This window comes from Ahaetulla prasina, chromosome 6 (assembly GCF_028640845.1).
Source record: "Ahaetulla prasina isolate Xishuangbanna chromosome 6, ASM2864084v1, whole genome shotgun sequence".
Lineage (NCBI taxonomy): Eukaryota > Metazoa > Chordata > Lepidosauria > Squamata > Colubridae > Ahaetulla > Ahaetulla prasina.
In genome coordinates, this window is record NC_080544.1 from 48,777,467 (window position 1) to 48,798,665 (window position 21,199).

Below are 21,199 nucleotides of genomic sequence, written 5' to 3' on the forward strand. Positions count from 1 at the left end.
GAAAAAATCCATATTGTTCTCATCGATACCGAATCTCTTAAGAGGTCCTTCTATAACTATTAATGAAAAATCATTCCTGAATTATGGAGCCATGAACTAATTAAAGCAAGTTTCCCCAGCAAGCAATATAAAACCAATGTTCTTATGAGGGTTATAAAAACCCATTTCTGACCCAGTATAGTTTACCAAGGTCATCTCAGCTATTTCAGTAAGAGAAACTTTTGGGCAGTCAGGATTATATGGTATGTGACATATGAGTGCTTTCATCTAAGATTAAATCTTCGGTATTAGGGCTTTAGCAGGAAATGACCTGACATTGAAGAACAGGACTTTTTAGTAAGACAGTCCAATATTCTGCCATAATAGTTTCCATCTGAATTATTTGGAGAACACTAGAGACAGTTTTTTTCAAAATAGCCTCAGAGCATCTATTCAAAAATCAAGGTTATAATACATAAAAAACAATGTTTATTCTGGAAGAAAAAATGTTGAAAGAATTGCTTGGAAAAATTGCAGATATGTCCACGAACATAACTGAAATGAATATTAAGTGTTTGGGTGGGGGGAAGACAATATTTGGGGTGTCAATTTTTCTTTTAGTGCAATAAGACATTCAGGAAGATACATTTAACTTATGCTTTAGGCTCTGTTCCTGGACATTTCCTTCAAATCTGCAATAATCTTATTGCTGCTCATTGACTTTCTAACCTTTCGATAAGATGTGTGTGTGTGTGTGTGTGTGTGTGTGTGTGTGTGTGTGTGTAGGTCTTTGGTTGTTCGGGTTTTCTCCCGCGTAAAATTGGAAGTGTCTTGGCGACGTTTCGACGAAGCCTCATTCGTCATCTTCAGGCTTCAGCTTCGGTGGGGGCTTGGTTGTGTTCAGATTAGTCTGTGTTGCAAGGGGATTTGAGCTGGTGAGCTGCATTACTGTTGTTTGGCTTCGTGTTTACAACAGTAATGCAGCTCACCAGCTCAAACCCCCCTGCAACACAGACTAATCTGAGCACAACCAACCCCCCACCCAAACAGGTCACCCCCCCAGCCAATCAGAGCACAAAAAAACCCCCAGCCAATCAGAGCAAAGCCAAGCTCCCACCTAATCAGTTCAAACCCCCACTAGCAGTTAAAAGGAAGAAACAGCTGCGATCACACATTGCTCCCAGAAGCATGAAGCTGAAGCCTGAAGATGAAGAATGAGACTTCGTCGAAATGTCGCCAAGACACTTCCAATTTTACACAGGAGAAAACCCGAACAACCAAAGACCTATATACAAACAACTGTGAAAACCTCAGAAAACAAATATATATATATTTGTTTTCTGAGGTTTTATGGTGTTTGTATGTAGATCTTTGGTTATTCGGTTTTCTCCAGAAATTGGAAGTGTCTTGGCGACGTTCGACGAAGCCTCATTCGTCATCTTCAGGCTTCAGCTTGGTGGGGGCTTGGTTGTGTTCAGATTAGTCTGTGTTGCAAGGATTTGAGCTGGTGAGCTGCATTACTGTTGTTTGGCTTCGTGTTTACAACAGTAATGCAGCTCACCAGCTCAAATCCCCCTGCAACACAGACTAATCTGAGCACAACCAAGCCCCCACCCAAACAGGACACCCCCCCAGCCAATCAGAGCACAAAAAAAACCCCAGCCAATCAGAGCACAGCCAAGCTCCCACCTAATCAGTTCAAACCCCCACTAGCAGTTAAAAGGAAGAAACAGCTGCGATCACACATTGCTCCCAGAAGCATGAAGCTGAAGCCTGAAGATGAAGAATGAGACTTCGTCGAAATGTCGCCAAGACACTTCCAATTTTACACAGGAGAAAACCCGAACAACCAAAGACCTACATACAAACAACTGTGAAAACCTCAGAAAACAAATATATATATATTTGTTTTCTGAGGTTTTTGCGGGTGTTTGTATGTAGATCTTTGGTTATTCGGGTTTTCTCCCGCGTAAAATTGGAAGTGTCTTGGCGACGTTTCGACGGAGCCTCATTCGTCATCTTCAGGCTTCAGCCTGCCCCAGAAGCACGAAGCTGAAGCCTGAAGATGACGAATGAGACTTCGTCGAAACGTCGCCAAGACACTTCCAATTTTACGCGGGAGAAAACCCGAATAACCAAAGATCTACATACATATATATATATATATATATATATATATATATATATATATATATATATATATATATATATATATATATATATATATCCAGTCCGGCTTTCGACCCGGATATAGCACGGAGACGGCTTTGGTCGCGTTGGTTGATGATCTCTGGAGGGCCAGGGATAGGGGTTATTCCTCTGCCCTGGTCCTATTAGACCTTTCAGCGGCTTTTGATACCATCGACCAGGGTATCCTGCTGCACCGATTGAAGGGATTGGGAATGGGAGGCACCGTTTATCAGTGGTTCTCCTCCTATCTCTCCGATCGGTTGCAGACGGTGTTGGCAGGGGGGCAGAGGTCGGCCCCGAGGCACCTCACTTGTAGGGTGCCACAGGGGTCGATTCTCTCGCCCCTCCTGTTCAACATCTATATGAAGCCGCTGGGTGAGATCATCAGTGGCTTTAGGGTGAGGTACCATCTGTACGCTGATGATACTCAGCTGTACTTTTCCACCCCGGGCCAACCCAACGAAGCCGTCGAAGTGCTGTCCCGGTGTCTGGAAGCCGTATGGTCTGGATGGGGAGAAACAGGCTCAAGCTCAATCCCTCCAAGACGGAGTGGCTGTGGATGCCGGCACCCCGGTACAGTCAGCTGCACCCACAGCTGACTGTTGGGGGCGAGTTATTGGCCCCGATGGAAGGGGTGCGCAACTTGGGCGTTCTCCTGGATGGACGGCTGTCTTTTGAAGATCACTTGAAGGCCATCTCCAGGAGAGCTTTTTATCAGGTTCGTCTGGTTCGCCAGTTGCGCCCCTTCCTAGACCGGGATGCCTTATGCACGGTCACTCATGTGCTCGTGACATTTCGCTTGGATTACTGCAACGCTCTCTACATGGGGCTCCCCTTGAAGGGCATCCGGAGGCTGCAGTTGGTTCAGAATGCAGCTGCGCGGGTGATAGAGGGAGCCCCTTGTGGCTCCCATGTTACACCAATCCTGCGCAGACTGCACTGGCTACCTTGGGCCTTTTGGGTGTGCTTCAAGGTTTTGGTTACTGTCTTTAAAGCGCTACATGGCATAGGGCCGGGCTATTTACGGGACCGCCTACTGCAACCGATTGCCTCCCACCAACCCGTACGCTCTCACAGAGAGGGACTCCTTAGGGTGCCGTCCGCCAGGCAGTGCCGGCTGGCGACACCCAGAGGAAGGGCCTTCTCTGTAGGGGCTCCCACTCTCTGGAACGAGCTTCCCCCAGGGCTGCGCCAACTTCCCGACCTCCGAACCTTCCGCCGCAAACTTAAGATACATCTATTTATTTGCGCAGGGCTAGCCTAGGGTTTTAGTTTTAAATTTAATTTTAATGGGGTTTTATATTATTTTAGCGATGTTTTAATTTCAGCCTATTTATTAAGTTTTTTAATTGTTGTTCTTACTTGTATTTTTCTATGTTTTATTTGGCTGTACACCGCCCTGAGTCCTTTGGGAGATAGGGCGGTATAAAAATTCGAATATATATATATATATATATATATATATATATATATATATATATATATATATATATATATATATATATATATATATATATATATATACACATGCTTGTGCTGTGTGTATGAAAATGTCTCTATAGCAATATAGTTTTAGATCTTCATAATGAAATCCAGGGTTTATTTTAAAGCTTGAAATTTGCACTGTTATTTCTAATTTTTTTAAAAAATAATTTAAGTTAGGCTAGTGAGAAAGAAAGACAAGTTATAGACAGGCCATCAAGCTTGAATGCTCTGATGTTGAAACAATTGAGCTCAATGCCTTGACAACTTGCATTCTGGCAGGGTGAAATGACGAAGAACACATACTCCTTTTCAACATTTTTCTTGACATTACTGAGTGGAAAATCCTTAAAGTTTTTGGTCCATGGAAAGAGAAATTAATAGGTCAGAGCAGAAGAACCTGTGAATTTTCAAATAATGCATTCTCGTTTCACTTCTTCCTTCAACATTGAAAAACCTGCCTTTGAAAGCTGATGGTAGCAATGGTGATGCTAGAGATCAGAGCTGAAGTCTTGAAGACTTATGATTACATCTTCACAGTGCAATCCTTCATATGTTTACCTAATAATATCTTGAATTTATGGGGGCTTACTCAAATGCAGCCAAATCAAGCAAGTCTTATTATAGCAGCCTTATAAATGCTATCTTTGTCATGCTGTGACAAAGTAATTTTTGATGTACAGAGTTATTTAACTTTCGGATTTATTTTTCATATATATTCTGCTACATTTGCCATAAGCCAAACAACCTAAGTAAAGGGGCAACATAAAATAAATAGCATGATGTATGACTACCTGAGACTGTTGCAATATTATGCAGTCGATCTGTGAAGCTCAATGAATTTAATCCTATTCCTTACCGCTGTTTTGACCAAGGCATAAAATGGGCAACACAATATAATTACAATCAACACAAAACACTATTAAAGTGTTGCTCTTTTCTTTTTAGCAAACATGTCAAATATTTGTTTCTTCAAATTAATTTTCTTTAAAATAGCAAAGTCTTTTTGCTCAGATGGCTTGGATTGTTGTCATAATTTCTTTGCAGCTTTGGCAGCTACACTGCAGTGGATAGTGACAGCTGTTATCAGTAAGTCAAATGGAAATAATGCCTTTCCTTGAATACTTTGCTCAAGGGTTTTATCTGAAATTTGAGACTTGCTTCCCACTATAAAGGGCAGTACCCTTTATATTTTTTTTAATAAATTTATTTCTAAAGAAGGGAGCTATAACCTACATAAACTTGATTATGTATTCAAATTAATTTGAAATAAGAGTCCTCTTCTACCATTTATATCCATTTATGAGCATATAAATTCTGAGGCTGAATTATACCATTTAAAATTAGTACTAAGTGTTTAAAGCATAAAACATAAAAACACATTAGGCTTCAAGGAATGAGATGAATTTTCCATCATTTTGTGAGAACAAGAATGCTTCTTTTCCATGGATTTATTGTAGCTACCTACAATAGGTAGCTGCAATACCTATTACAACAGGTATTGTAATAGGTATTTATTACAACAGGGTAAGTAAAATGTACTTAAAAGGATGAGGCCAACTGCATATACCTGTCCTACACTGTCAGTATATATATAGTAGCTGAATGCCTCTCTTGCCAGCCTATCCTCTAACTTTCTTAATACTACCTACCCTCAACCCTTATCCTCCCGCCCAGAACCTCCCAATCCCTTGAGACATATTCTTTAGGACCCATGGATTAGGAAACCAGCACCATTCTGGAGAGTAGGCTCCAAATCTGTTTACTTCCTTTTACCCAATGAGCACAATCTTTCCTCCTAGTCAATGACCTGAGTTCAGTTGACCTATAGACCCAATCAGCCTGACTAGGCTCAGTGGCTAAGACGCTGAGCTTGTCGATCAGAAAGGCTGGCAGTTTGGCGGTTTGAATCCCTAGTATAGGTCTCCTGCATGAGCAGGGGGTTGGACTAGATGACGTCCAAGGTCCCTTCCAACTCTGTTACTGTTATAGTCTCTGTCGTGTCTTTCCTGATCAGTAGTGGTAATGCTATCGCTTCTGGTTGCAGCGCTCACAGAAGAGGGGGCATGTAATCTCTCAGCAGCTACCTACTTGTATCTCATGACATGTCTCTCTTCCAGTTTCTTATTCAAGGTTCCAGGATTTTCTTTTCATATGATGTCAAGCCCTATAAGTGGGCAAGAAAAGAAAACAAGAAAGTTTTTTTTTTTTTACTGCCAGTAGGATATTGAAACAGGATGTTGTAATTCTCCAGTTTCTCTTATCCCTAATTACAGAGTAATTATGCTTAATTATAGAGTAATTAAAATGGAGTTACTCTGAATCTCTTTCTCATGCTTTTTCCCTCCCCTAGATTCAGGAATCTTTTTCTGTAATGGACCGACTCCCTCCAAAAATGTTTGGGCTTGTTCAGTTAACATTTCAGCTCAGCACATCTTAAGCATTATACAGTATTTTCACTTCTGACTTTCTTTCTCTTCTGTTCTCTATTCTCAACATTCCTCATCTTCCCCACTGCCATACCCTTCTCTCATAATCACTGCATAATCTCCACTCATCTTTCATCTCCTCTCCTCTCATCTCATCTTCTCTCATCTTGTCTCGTCTTGTCTCGTCTCATCTCATCTGGTCTCTTCTCCTCTCGTCTCCTCTCCTGTCCCCTCCCCTCCCCTCCCCTCCCCCTCTCCTCTCCCCTCCCCCCTCCACTCCACTCCACTCCACTCTCCTCTCCTCTCCTCTTCTGTCCTTTCCTCATCCTATTCACATTTCAGATGACTGATTGTAAAACATGGTCGGAAAATGCCACCACAAAGCTTGTGCTTGCAAGACTTCCAATTAAGGTTATCCTGGGCCCCTTGATACTCACATTTATTTTTTCAGATTCCGCAGATTCAGGTCAATCCCATAGGGAAGAGAAAACATTTAACAGCTTCACTTTAGTTGTTCCATATAGGTTTGATCTTAAAACAAAATGAGAAATAACTACCTAGGATACTCCAAAACTTTTCTTAACAACTTCAGCAAGTGTGGATTCAAATTCACATAGGAAGAGAAGAGAATCCTTAGTCAAAGCCATTGCTAGATGTTTTCCATTGTGCCAGATTCCAGATTCTTCCTATTTTAGCAGCATGGTTTGAGGCAACTATGACTTGGTAGGATGGAAACTGCTCAGTGATGACATGAAATATTTGGTGGAAGCTGTTATGTATTGAATGTATATAGTTGTGTAAAATTACCTAACCTTTAGATGACCCCAACTGTTTTGGAGGTTAATTTAAAACATTTATATATATATTTTTGGAGAGGGCTTTTTCTAGTTTTATGATTGGTTAAGGCCTTGTGGGCCTAGAGTATAAATAACAGGCAATTGCCTGCAGTTCCTCAGTTCCCTTTTTGAGTCAATAAATGCTGTTGTAGCTATGCTGGTCTGATTCTTGCCTATACAATAGAAGCATCTACATAGGAAAAGAAAAAAAACTATGAAAAATATATTGTGAAATTTCAACACAAATACTACTTCTTTTACTTGCATTGTGAAATCACACATCGGGTAAAGCTGGTGAAATAGTGTCACAATGAATGTTCTGTCATTTGGATGAACACTTCAGTTTCTGTGGATAACACTGGTGGAAAGTTCAGTACATTTCCCACATAAATCTAAAATCAAGTCTGACAATGCCCCTTACTGTAATTGTAAGATTTGATAGTAAGAAATTAGGGGTAAGAATCTCCTGGGCATAATTAAGGCTCCACTAAGCTTAATTTGGCTTCACACAGTCATAGCAGCTTCGGATTTCAAAACTTCAAATGGACAATAATTGAGCAATTGGCTTTTTTGACAGTGGGAAAGGAATATGTAATTCTTAACTGCAATGCACCAAACCTGACAGAGACCAAAGGAAGTAATCCAGAGACAGACTTCCTCCACACCTAACATAGTTCCCCTCCAGTCAAGCTTGACAATCACTCAAAATCCCAATTCTACGTGACAATAAATCATATTGCACTAACAGTTCAAACTCTTTTTATATTTCACTTAAAATGGGAAGGAAAGTGAACAAATTAGAAATTGTAGCCGGTGTATATGGTGTTTTCCTGCAGGCACTTGTTAATCATTGTACTATTTTATTATTGTACAATTTATCACTTTTATTATAACCCAGTTTGCTTCGGTTTTCCTCTCCTACCATGTGTGTTCTTATACTGAATCCCTTAGCTCATAAAATAAAGTTAAATTGAACAGCAACCCCGATGAAAAATTTGATTTGGACTTGCATAATTTTGTTCTACATTCATGTTGTTTATATTAAATATGTAGTCTGCTGCTACAGAAAAAAGCTTGGTATAAACCAATATTCTTTAAACAAAAGAAAGCAAAGAAGCATTTCTTTATCAGCCAGTTTTACTACAGTGTTTCCATTTACTAAAATTAGGAGTGACATACCAGTGAGGTACTTCCTAGAACATAGTTGAAGCAGCCAAATCACACCAAGACATAAGAGCTCAGCTATGTAGCCCCAAAAGAATTCTGGGAAACGAGCCTTCCAATAAAGTGCTTTTCTACAATTAGAATTACTAATTGATTAACTGTTCCCTGTTAGCAGATGTGTAGCTGCATTATGCACCAGTTTCATTTTTAATGATCAAGGCATGAGTTACTGTTGGCCATGAACCCTACTAGCCACATTCTTCCCCTGTTTATCTATCAGGAAATATAAGCCAAACAGAATTTACCGATTGAAACCTGACCCTGCAAAATAGCGCAACCTCTTCTAGAGTAATAAACCTGGAACCAGCTTCTGTGTAAATATGGTGGGATTCAAGTGTAGTCTGTCCCATCCAGTATCTCACAAGAACTGGGTTTGGACTGCTGCATTTCCCGCTTAAGCCTGAATAGAGGTATCTAACTCCAATCCAAAGGATGATCTCCCCCACAGTTTTATGATTATGTTTTTTAAAAAATGGAGGAGACTGTGCTCTGAGCACCCCATGACAGAGTGGCCATTGGCTTGATGTCTCCATCCCTATGATTCATATTACATTCTCAGAAAATAAAGCCATTAATTAATTCCATTTATGCTGCCATCCATCCTAATTCATGATTCTGGAACAACTGCAAAACACTATTCCTGATCTCAGACCTTCTAAGGTGATTCATAAGGATGTCATTATTCATGATACTGTATGTGTCAGAGAAATTCATCTAGACCAGATGGATCATTTGTGCCATCTTGATTGCACTGTGTATTATCTTAAAGAGCACCCAACGTCAGCCTGAAAGTCATCTACAACCTTTGCTTCAATCAAGGATTTTCTGTAGCTGCCTGCCCAACGATCTTCTTCCCAATGGAAAGTTGGAGACAGGATAGCAATAATCCAAACTGACCACACTGAAAAAGAGCTTCCTGAGGAGGTGGCAAACCATTCTCCCTTTCACAGCTACTTTCATATCTTACAGATATGCATTCAATATATGCAAAATCAAATAGAAGACCAATTTCAAGGAACAAGTCTATGTATGCAAGAATTCAGGGGGCATATGTTGGATGGAAGAGAAACTAATAAATATTTTGTTTTAGTCAGTGGTGGGATTCAAGTAATTTAACAACCAGTTCTATGCCCTAATGATTTTTTCCAACAACCAGTTTGCCAAACTGCTTAGAAAGTTAACAGCCGGTTCTAGCAAAGTGGTGCTAACTGGCTGAATCCCACCACTGGTTTTAGTGTCTTTTGTGAATCCAACCATTGCAGTTTTTTAATAATTATTTATGCAGCATGCTGTGCAAATTCAGCTCCTAAGACTTTAGTGCAGTCTCTGAATCTAGCTGTGCTCTTGCTTCCAAATATACCTACATTCAGGAATAATTAAATTACCATCCACTAGCTGATTCTGTTCAAGTGAGTAAACCACTCTTATTTTTATAGAGCAGCACCCATCCAGCAAGCTACTGTATATTCACTGTATAACATCACATTCTCCATTGCTAGTCATATGCTGCCGTATAGGAAGTGCGTACGAATTATAGATCTTCTATGGGCCATTTAGGCCTTTGAAACTTTGAATTCAGTTTAAAGCATTCCGAAGAAATGACTATCCAGCCTCAATTGAACACATCCAATGAAGAGAAGCACATTTCTCCCTCAATAATTGGTTCATTTTTCAAATTACTGTTAAAAAGCTTTTGTTAATGATCCATCAGAATCTGGCTTCCAATAATTTGACAATAAATTGTGCCCTCTGGAAGGATACAGAGCAGAGCTTAGCTTTCTTATGTGTGACAACTTTTCAGTGTTTGAAAAGTGCAATCATATTCCCTCTACTTATCTTTTTTTCTAGGCTAAAGGCACTCAATTTTCTCTGTACCAAAGTAATAGAAATAAATCTAGAACTGTTTTATCTAGGCTAAGTTCATATGGGTTTTACTGTTATCTAAAAAGTGATCCACTAAGCCTTTCAATTATTCAGGATTTGATATTTTACAGCTGAATGTGTTAACTGACTCTACTCTGTAAAATATATTGGTTTTTGATAACAATTATATCAAGAACTGAATAAGAGAATTAATCAAGGAACATCTATCTCTCATTTGTTCCCAGTGAATGCTTGTATTTGGAAAACAACACAGTTCTTTTCCTTTCTACAGTTTTCTTGTTCTATAATTATTTATTTCCCCTTACAGTAATTGATATGAATTAGTTCTGCAATAATCATATAATGGGCTTATGCCAGTCAGGGAGACAGAAAGAAGAATACAGTTATAGGAAGTTAGTGTATTTCTCCCTCCATGTTTTCTGAAGCAACTTTTCACATGTCTTTTTTAATCTCATTTTTCTCCTGTAGTTTGTAAAACAAGCACTTGAAAATAAGCATTTGAGTATCTCCTGAATCATAGCAACAAAACATAATCCAACATTAACTAATATTTTTGCACAGGGCTTCTCTTTATACACTGAAAATGCCTTAGAGAATATTGTTTGGGTATGGAAATGCTTTCAAAGATGATTAAAGTATAAATGATTGAAAGTATTTCCGCAATATTAAAAAGATGAATCAATTAAGTCTAGCTTCCTTATTATAATGTCTAGCTTTTTACTAATGGTTTTATAGTAAGTACTAGTCTTATTTAAATTCAAATGAAACAATAAATCTAGCCATGAGATTAACCCAGGTATGGGAAACTGCTTATGAGACAGATAATCAGCCTCTCTAGTTCAGTGCTATCTACATTGATCTGTGGATTCCAGGATTTCCAGCAAAAGACATTCCCAGGTCTGAATAGAATAGAATAGAATAGAATAGAATAGAATAGAATTCTTTATTGGCCAAGTGTGGTTGGACACCCAAGGAATTTGTCTTCGGTGCATAAGATCTCAGGGTACATAAAAGCTATAAGTGATAAGTCATGATCATAGGCATCATAAAAATGCATTCAGCATAAATCATAAGCTACAACACTTAGTGATAGTCTTAGAACACTAAATAATATGAGGCTATTCGTCACTGAACCTAATAAATGCATGAAACTTAGAAGTGAATTACAGCTCCCACCAATACTTAATGTGATTTGAAATGCTTCTAATTTTCAGTTAATCACATATGTACTTGTATTATAAAATATATACTTTTTATTTTCTTGTTCATGTCAGTAGTTAAATGCTGGCCTATGCTGTTATATTAAAGACAGCAAAGCTTGATATTTCTTTCTCCTTATCACATTTGCTGCCTTACTGGTAGCACTCTTTAAGATTTGCTGGATATTGGTGAAGAATGATGGGTGTGAAAAACTATACTCAGACTCCTTTAACCTTTCTACTTAATGAATAAAAGAACTCATATAAACTCAAATCCCCCTGCGAATAGGACCTGGAACTGATAGCACGTCACTCTCTTGCTCTTGAATACAATGAACAGGAAAAACATTGGAAATTACATTATCTCAAACTCATTGGTAATCAATGATGATTGCAAAGCCTCATTAGAATATAAAACAAAATGATTGTATTAAAGCTTTTAGATGTTTTTTCCCAGCCTGGTGTGTGAGTATTAAAGATATCCAAATCAAATTAAATCTTAGTAATATGATTACTGAACAGGTTTTGCATCCAGCAAGATTGTTTCAGTCATCTGGGACAATATTTCCTCTAACAGATATAAAACATCAAACTTAATTTTATGATGTGGTTTCATCAGCAGTAAAGTTATTCACAGATCCATAATCAATATGAATACCTTAATGAATTCTGACTGCTCTGTGTAACAATCCCTCTCTTTTGCTCATAAGCACCTGCTACTTATTAGTTATTCACATTTTATCTAAGTGTAAAACTATTTTATTGAGTGACATGATTTTAACTATTTTTTGTTTATTTACATTTAATAACCTAAAATAATAGAAGACTTATCCTTGAAGTAGAGATAAATCACATCTTTTTAAATATATTTTCTTTTTTCCCCCTACATCATTGCTAATGCATTTTTGAACTCGAGTTAAACAGGAAAATCACAAGATTTCCTTTGTGTATCGAAAGTCTTACACACAGTCTAACCAAATACTCTCTTTCTCCAGTAAAAAAAAAAAATCCAAACAAAGCAATTGGCTAAATTCTTGTGGAAATACTATTCCACAGAACAGGCATGAGTCTTGCCAGGAAAAAGGAAACTGAAAACAGATCATACTCCAGATTATTGTGTCCAGAAAATTTCCCAGGATTCAGGAAGGAATAAGTCACATATAGAATTTTGGAGCAAATACTCAACATGTATTAGAAAATTTATTTTGGACAAAGTCAATGTCTTCCCAGATTTCTTTTACAGCAAATTGCCCTAAATGTCTGTATCATTGTTCCTTTCTTTACATTTACTTTTGAAATATAAGATTTTTTTTTCTTTAATCCCAATACCCATTTGTGTTCTCTTTGGTTTGCTATATGTTTTCCAATAAACAGTGATATTAGCTTGTGTCTTGGTGATTGTATAATATACTTCAGATACCCCTAGGGCCATGATGGTGAATCTTTTCCAGACCGAGTGCCCAAAGTGTGCATGTACGTGCACAAATGTGTATGTGTGCACCCGAACTCCCAAAATACAATGTGTGGGCAGCCCCTGTGCATGTACCCCACCTCTTGCGCATGTGCATGCGCCCCCCCCACGTGACCACCCCCCACCCGCACATGTGTGGCAGAGACCCAATGACCAGATGGCTAGCAGGAGGCCTCTGCTCATGTGTGCCAGAGTTGAACTGGGCTGACGGCTCGCATGCCCACAGAGACGGTGCTGCATGCCACCTTTGTGGCACACAGTACTATAGGTTCGCCATCACATAGGTTGATGTGGCATAGGTTTGTCATCACGGCCCCAGGGTTTCTCTCAGAAAGAAGTACTAAATTTTCCTCTTGATTATGATAGTAGGGAGTATTGGAGAAAGCAGTAAGTGTTGCATTCACCTGGATTGGCGTGTTCTGGCTAATTTGAGCGGGCACACAGAGTGAATGAGAATCTTACAATTTTGCTTTTTTAAATCAAATGGATTATAAAATATACATGCATAGTTGTAACTTAAACCAAAAGATCAGATGAATATTCTATTTCTAACTCTCTGTGTGTCTACCTTGCATGATAATTCAACATTTTTATGAATAAAATAAAGGCTACTGTGGATCATAAAAGGCAAAAGGAGAATTAATGAATTAACCATCTTGTCAGTTTGTATAGAATGTGCATTTTGATTAGCACTCATTTTTACCATATTTCTTTTAATAGTTAATTGCAATTCATTTCAATTATTTGATTTGTTACATTATACATTATAATATTTCTGCAGATTGGTTATGAAATGTTGATATGGAGGGTTTTCTCCCTGATTAAATGTTACCTCCACTGAGTGCCATACTCTGAGAAAACCTGTGTTTGTGGAGCACCAGAAATAAAATATATTGTGCATGTTCTTTTCCATTCCCATCTCTATGTCCAGCAAGGACTTAGTTTTACAGACTCTACTTGACATAGCTACACATTGGTGTCATAACAAAAGATTATTTTATTTCCCTTAGGGCACAAAAACATACATAACCATTAGAAAGCTAAGTTCATACTCAGGGTTATTACATTGAGAACACATTTTATAGAACATATTGGGCTAGCATGTAAATAAGATGAATTCATCTAAACATACAATATATACTTTTCTATGTTAGTATTCATTGTATGCTTCTACTTACACTATTTTGTCTTACTCTCTTATATTTTATTTTATCTGAATTTACTCTACTTTATCCCACTTTATTTCATTTTAGCTTGTCTTATTTATTCTTTTTAAATGTTTGCTAGACTGATTAATCCATAAAGTCATATTTGATTTTAGTTTGATTTAATTAATATAAAAGTATAGTTAAAATAGGACATCCCAGCCATTAATTTTGATAAATTTATAAGTTGCTGCTAGTCTTGATAGCTAAGTATCACTTCAAGACTCAGATGAAATACGCCTCTAAAATACTAATTACTAGGGAAACATGGAAGAGAAGACTCCAGGTCTTGCTTCTCAGCATCTCAGTCAGATCCATTGTGACATAAAATGTTCAACTTTAAGATGAAACCGGCAGGGACTTTGTGATCTTCTTAACCATACATAGATCATGGCCACAGTGAATTGTCCATGTCTGGTGAATTACAGCTTGGTACAGAGTAACGTCTATTGCTATTACATGATTCCATGTATAGCATTATGATTCGAGAGCTCATATTTCACTTTAATGTAATAGAAAATTGTGATATTAGAACAGCCAGAGCTATTGAATAAGCAAAGGAAAACTTGATTAAGTAAAACCAATTTTGTTGGAAGGTTTGAATCTTTGAATCTCATGCATTTAAGTTAATGCTTTATTTATGTATATGTTTCTACAGTCTCCAATAATTGTTCCATTTAGAAAAGCTGTTATTATTTCTATTGAGATTCAGTATTTTCAGATGGCCATATTCTTCTAACTACTAAGACTGTATTCTTCTTCTTCTCATGTTTACTAGTACCTATCTCTTCCCACTTATTGTAATTTCTTTACAACTTATATTGTTTTTATTGTTTCCTAGTATGATTTGATTGCTTATTAGTATCCTATGACTATCACTAAGTGTTGTATCTTACGTTTCTTGATGAATATATTCTATTTTTTCTTTATATACACTGAGAGCATGTGCACCAAAGACAAATTCCTTGTGTGTCTGATCACACTTGGCCAATAAAAGAATTCTATTTCTATTCTATTCTATTCTATTCTATTCTATTCTATTCTATTCTATTCTATTCTATTCTATTCTATTCTATTCTATTCTATTCTATTCTATTCTGATATTTATCGCTATTTTATGGGAGTTGCCATTTGGAAAAAGGATGTAGATTTTCTATACCTCAGCTAAAAGACGTGTTCTTCAACGTTGGAAGGATAAAAATATGACTTCCACTATTCAGTGGTCTGCCGAATTGATGTTATCAAGAATTAATGAATCTATTAATTCTTGATAACATCAACATAGATGACTTATGGATAATTGTAAGTAATTATGGCTTCCGCGCATTGAAATATTTAAAATTTACATATGTATATATATGTGAATGTATACCTTATATGTCTTTGTTTCTGTCTTAAGCTTTCTATCCACTCTCCTTATTGTATAATTCTGTGTATTGTTTCTCATATTTAGCTAATAAAAGAATAGAAAAAAAGAAAAATGAATTTTACAATAGTTCAAAGATACAGTTTAATGAAATGAATCTGAAAAGTATTGGATTGTACTTTTTTGAAACAAACAAGAAGCTCTGATATGGAATTTGGAAACAGAGAAATGGATACCATTGGATTAAATTTGGCAGTTGAACAAGTGGAAGAAGGGTAGAATAGTACATTTTTCCCCCAAGCCAATTTTATTCATACTGGCTTCTCAACAACTGATGGGCCCAGGATGCTGTCAAAGATGTGTTTTAGCCAGCAAGACTGTCACATTCTTTTTCATATTGTACATACAATATCAAATCCATAAGACACAATTTGACTATTGAGGTCAATTTTCAGCTAGAATTGTTGATCATCCTTTGAATTTGAAAAGTGTTTTTATACGAATGGCTGTTCAAAAAAACATTTTGAGACTCAGGTTTTGTAAAGGAAACCATAATATATAGCCTACCCATCTCATTGTTTCTTACCACAAATATATCATTAAAGACACACAGTTTAATCAGTCTGTAAAAGAAACTCTGATGATGTTTAAGAAAGAGGGAGTAGTGATGCAAAATCACCCTTCTACAGCAACAAGGCTGGAAGGTTAGAGAAAAGCAATCAACACTTAATATTTGTTCACAAACTGTTCAGTTATTCTGCTCAATAGCATTGTGTTTAGTGGCAGATTTTGGGGGTGTCTTTTTTATTCATAGTGATAGGCCCCAAAGAACATGTTTAAGTTTCCATATGAGACTGGCAATAAAATAGGATGCTCAATAAATCTTGTGCTAGGGTTGTTTGATAAAGCAACATTAATTATTCTTTAAGAAAAACTGAAGTAATAGCAACTCTTCACTGATAGCCAAATGTAAATATTCCCCAGAGCCTCAGCTGTTGATCAATTTGGGAACAGCATTAATGAAATGGGAGTCATTATGTTTCCTCCTATTGTCAGGGATCAATGGGGCTGAAGCACATCCCCAGCTGTTTCTGTATGCATAATTTCTATCAGGCAATATAACAGTTCATTAAGCATGTTGGTGCCAGATAGCGATGAGAAGTCACTTTTTACAAGAGCTCTGAGGATATTTTCAGTACCACGGAGAGCATCCATAGCATGATCTAATGAAATTACTAAAAAAAAAAACCCAGGGCAAGCCCTTCCTTCCTCACAAGCCTCACATTGGAGTATGATCCTCCATTATGCTTCAATTATTTTTTATATATATATAAAAGATCTTTGGTTATTCGGGTTTTCTCCCGCGTAAAATTGGAAGTGTCTTGGCGACGTTTCGACGAAGTCTCATTCGTCATCTTCAGGCTTCAGCTTCGTGCTTCTGGGAGCAATATATATATATTGCTAGGGATTTTTTAAAAATGAAAGTAATTTAATCAGGCACAGTGCTTATTATCTTCTCAGCATGCTAAATGTTTTAAGGATGCTAAGTAAGTATTTCTGAACATTTGCAGGTCTCTCAATTGACCAATTGAAGAATTCTGAGGAAAAGAACAAGGGGAAGAGTGTGTCTTGAGCATCAATTAATAATAGGTGTTTTTTTTATTTTACTTCCTCTCTCCCTTTTTAAGCAAACATTAAACTCAAATGAATCAAGTGAGCCTTGCCTTTGGGACAAGGGACATCTGTTCAGTCTAGTCTTAATATATTAATTAGAAGAGGAAAATGGGGCGGGGAGTCATTGCGGACCATGCCACACGAGCAAAATTGATCTCTGTCCCTTTAAAATCTTCTTCAAACAGTTTGGTTGGTTTTGCAAGCCAGGCACAGCATATTGATTCAGGAAGACAATGATGCCAGCTCCAGGACTCTCTTCCCTTCACTACGAATAGGACAGCTTACCTTAGTAACGGTAGGGGAGAAATGAGATGTTTTGAATCCTATTTCTGATGTTCAGTAAGGTTTTTGTTATATATTTCTCTATCAGCTGTATGCTTATTATGACTAAGTATATTACAGTTCGTTATGACCTCTGGAGTGCCCATAAATATTTCTTGAGAATATTTGATTGATAAAGTATATATTGCCTTGGTTCATGTGACTCTCTAAACACACATTTATATGCTTTGTTGTAACCTGCATTTTTCCTAGCATTCTGTTGCCTGTGGTAACTTAAAAAAAAAAAACTTATCTGAAAGCATTAATTATAAATTTGACCCCAACCTCTACCAGGTGCAGTTAGCTTTTCAAAAATAATTTCATATCTCTGATGTTATTGTGCAATTTGATTTTAAGCAAATTGTTCCCAGAAGTGCAGGTTGCATGTCTATTCATAAAAGATTCAGAAATAGAAATAGATTTATGGGCTATCTATTTACATATTTACTTAACTATTTCACTCTGCAGGATGTGGGAACATGGATATGGTAGCTTGCCGTGGATATCAGTATGTAGGCTTTGAAAAGATCAGTTTAAAAAAAGAAAATTAAGGTGGAAGAGAATCAAGAAGCATTAATATTTACACTGTTTGAATAGATATGACATGGGTGATTTTTAACTTGATCCTCTCTACTAGACTCCAGTAAATAGACTTTAAGTTACTTTTCCATTCTATTTAATAAGTGCAATAAAAACCTCTCCATGCACATTCCACTGGATGGAATACTATCTCTAAATCTTCAATCTGTGCTCTCTTACTAGATGATAGGAACAAATAAATGAGCTTTTTTCACTAGGGAAAATAAAGCAGTAATCAGACAGTTACAGGTAGACTTGAAAAACTATAGACTGGCAACAACTTATTTCAGTTTTTAGCCATCATTATTATTATCATCACTGTCTATCATTTGCATGATGATGGATTGTATATTGTTGGAATTGTTATTATTATTGTGAAGAATTTTCAAGACTAGTATGTGTGTGGGGGGGGGAAGAGGATATGTTAGAATGCCATACTTCCCCCCCACCCCTGGTCAATTTGCTAAAAGAATGAGCTCCATCTTAAGAAAACCAAATGCTTTAATGTTTATGATTTTGCAACATGTAGGTCTTCTCTAATTTTCTTCTAGAATTTCTCATCTTTCATCAAGTACGTTATCACATGGCAAAAGGAAATCAAAAGTAACTGACAAGGAGATCCTTGAGGCATGAATATTTCTGAAAATATCATACACACACACACACACACACTTCTAAAAGGTGTTCCATTGGTCCCTCCTGAACTGTTTCTATCTGCCATGCCTTCAATGTTTTGCAAACTGCTTCTTCTTAACAATTGATTTTAAAACAAGTCATCTGTTGGGGGCCATAAGGAATGGGTAGAGGTGTGGTGCTGAATTAAGTCATAGATATAGTCAAAGTCAAAATTTACCAGTCACGTATGTTTCTCTGACCCTTCCTTTTTGATTCTGAAACTCATTTCACTCTTCCAAACATCAGGCTGCATGGAAGGACAACAACGTAATTCAGATTGACTGGTAGGGGACGAAGGTCTGGAATTAATCTCATGGGTAACATTAATAGCACAAGGGCTGAAACCTGTTTTAAAATATGTGTCCCTTTACTTGCTTAAAAGTCAGAAATCATGGCATGTTAATCTGTGTGTATATTAATTTTATATTGTGATTGGAAAGCTAGCAATCTGAATATATATTTCCTTTGTCATTGTCTCACAATTCTTTGTAGCCCTGCTTTTTTTGTTCTCTGACAAACAAAAGTAAAACAGTAAAACGAGTAACCAAATCATAAAAATAAAATATATGTGCATGTATGTGGGTGAATGTGTTTGTGTACACATATATTTCCTGATGCTAAAAATGAATACCTTATAATATGAAGAAGCAGATTTGGGAAATGTAAATGTAAATGAGATACAAATTAGAAATACGAATCCTCAATCAGAATCAGTGGATTATGCCTAAAGAACATACTTACAACTATGTTTTGTTATCTTACAGGCCAAAATGTATGGATCATTTGAAGGTTCTAGCACCTTTCCTACAAACACCAGTGCAACAGCTCTCAACTCTGCTACGAATGGGACAAATATATTTTTCCAGGGTTTGCAGCTGGTGCAGCGACTCAAATTGTTAATCATCCTGTTGTACACAGGTGTGGTCATTATCGGGATGGTAGGTAACTGCCTCCTGGTCCATGTCATTCTGCATGTCAAGAAGATGCACAATGTCACCAACTTCCTCATTGGGAACCTAGCCCTTTCAGATGTGGCGATGTGCACCACGTGCGTCCCACTTACTCTTGCCTATGTGTTTGAGCCACGGGGATGGATTTTTGGCAGCACAATGTGCTATTTTGTCTACTTCATGCAGCCGGTGACTGTTTATGTCTCTATCTTCACCTTGGTTACCATTGCAATTGACCGGTACATTGTCATTATACACCCTCTGCGACGCCGTGTCTCCCTTCAGCTTAGTGCTTATATGATCCTATTTATCTGGATTTTGTCTTGCTGCTTAGCATTGCCAGCTATGGCACATACCTATTATGTGGAGCTGGATAAGCAAGGCGTCATCCTATGTGAGGAGTTCTGGGGGCAGCAAGAGCACCAAAGACAAACCTATGCTTTGTGCCTGCTGCTCATTACTTATTTTTTTCCTTTGCTGGCCATCCTCATTTCCTACATCAAGATCTCCCTCAAACTAAAAAACAGGGTGATGCCAGGGAGTGTCACTAAAAACCAGGCAGACTGGGACAGAGCCAGGAGGAAGAGGACCTTCTGCTTGTTGGTCATGGTAGTTGTGGTCTTTGGAGTTTGCTGGCTTCCCCTTCATGCCTTCAACTTTATCCGAGACATTAACATCAATGCAATTGATGCTTATTATTTCAGCCTTATCCAACTAGTCTGCCATTGGTTTGCTATGAGTTCTGCCTGTTATAACCCCTTCATATATGCCTGGCTTCATGATAGCTTTAGGGAAGAACTTAAAAAAATACTTGTCTGGCCCAGGAGAGTAGTTCCCTCTGGGCAAAGTGCAACTGTAAGTGTGATTATCTAATCAATAAGTGCACCTAGTCTCATGACAGACAAGAATTTAATGGTTCCGTGTTGAAAACATCAGTATTTTTGTGTTGAAAATAGCAGCCAAACCCTGCTGCAAAAAGCAAAACAAAACAAAACAAATTGCAGACCCCTGTAAAACAAACACACAAACAAAAGGCAACCCATCGGGCACAAAGAATCAGGACTATTCATGAAGGTTGCAGCGCAAACTATTTATTGAACCCACTGCACAAGAATTTGGTTAACGAAGGGTCAGCAACGTCTATAGAGATTCTCAGTTGTCCAGGTCATGGTTGCCCAAAGGTGCTTTTCAGAAGGCAATTGGACTTTTTTAGTTTTCGTTTTTTTTTTCCCTGAAGAAGATTCTTGGTTAAAAAACAAAACATTTTCAAGAAAAAAAAACAACCCCTAAGGAAGGGGTTGAAAAGCATTTTTGGGATAATTGAGAACACTACATTTGTTTTAAATAAAGATCAGGGGGATTCAAGGAAGATTGGATTTGGAACTCTTGGGGACTTTAAACTGATGACATGTTTCACTCTCTATCCCAGATCTATCTTGTTCTCTTCCAAGAAAATATCCATAGGCAAACCTGGCAGTGGGCTGCAAATGAGATTAAAATGCATTTTTAATAAATTCATTTTGGTATCAGTGAAAGTCTCTGCAAGTAGAATTTGTTCTTTCTTTGATGTATAAAAATATTTTGCTGCATTACAAGAGTGGTGAATGTTTTACTGAAAACATTGTAGATATTATGTACAGTACATTAAGTAACGCTGTACATCTGTTAAAATTGTATTTTATGGCACATATTATAGCTCCTTTGTTTTTTATAAGTCATTGAAATCTTTCCTGCT

The 21,199-nt window shown here is 37.4% G+C and overlaps 1 protein-coding gene across 1 annotated transcript; it reads left to right on the forward strand.

Annotated features, from left to right (window-relative positions):
• Nucleotides 1–19,284: 19,284 nt before the first annotated feature.
• PRLHR (prolactin releasing hormone receptor) lies at nucleotides 19,285–20,697 on the forward strand. The gene has a single exon (XM_058189031.1). It carries the CDS (start codon nucleotides 19,285–19,287, stop codon nucleotides 20,335–20,337), a length of 1,053 nt encoding a protein of 350 aa, XP_058045014.1. The 3' UTR covers nucleotides 20,338–20,697.
• Nucleotides 20,698–21,199: the final 502 nt, after the last annotated feature.

Bases quoted from the DNA above. Each gene is read 5' to 3' on its own strand.
- PRLHR (XM_058189031.1), top strand. From the start codon at position 19,285: ATGTATGGATCATTTGAAGGTTCTAGCACCTTTCCTACAAACACCAGT.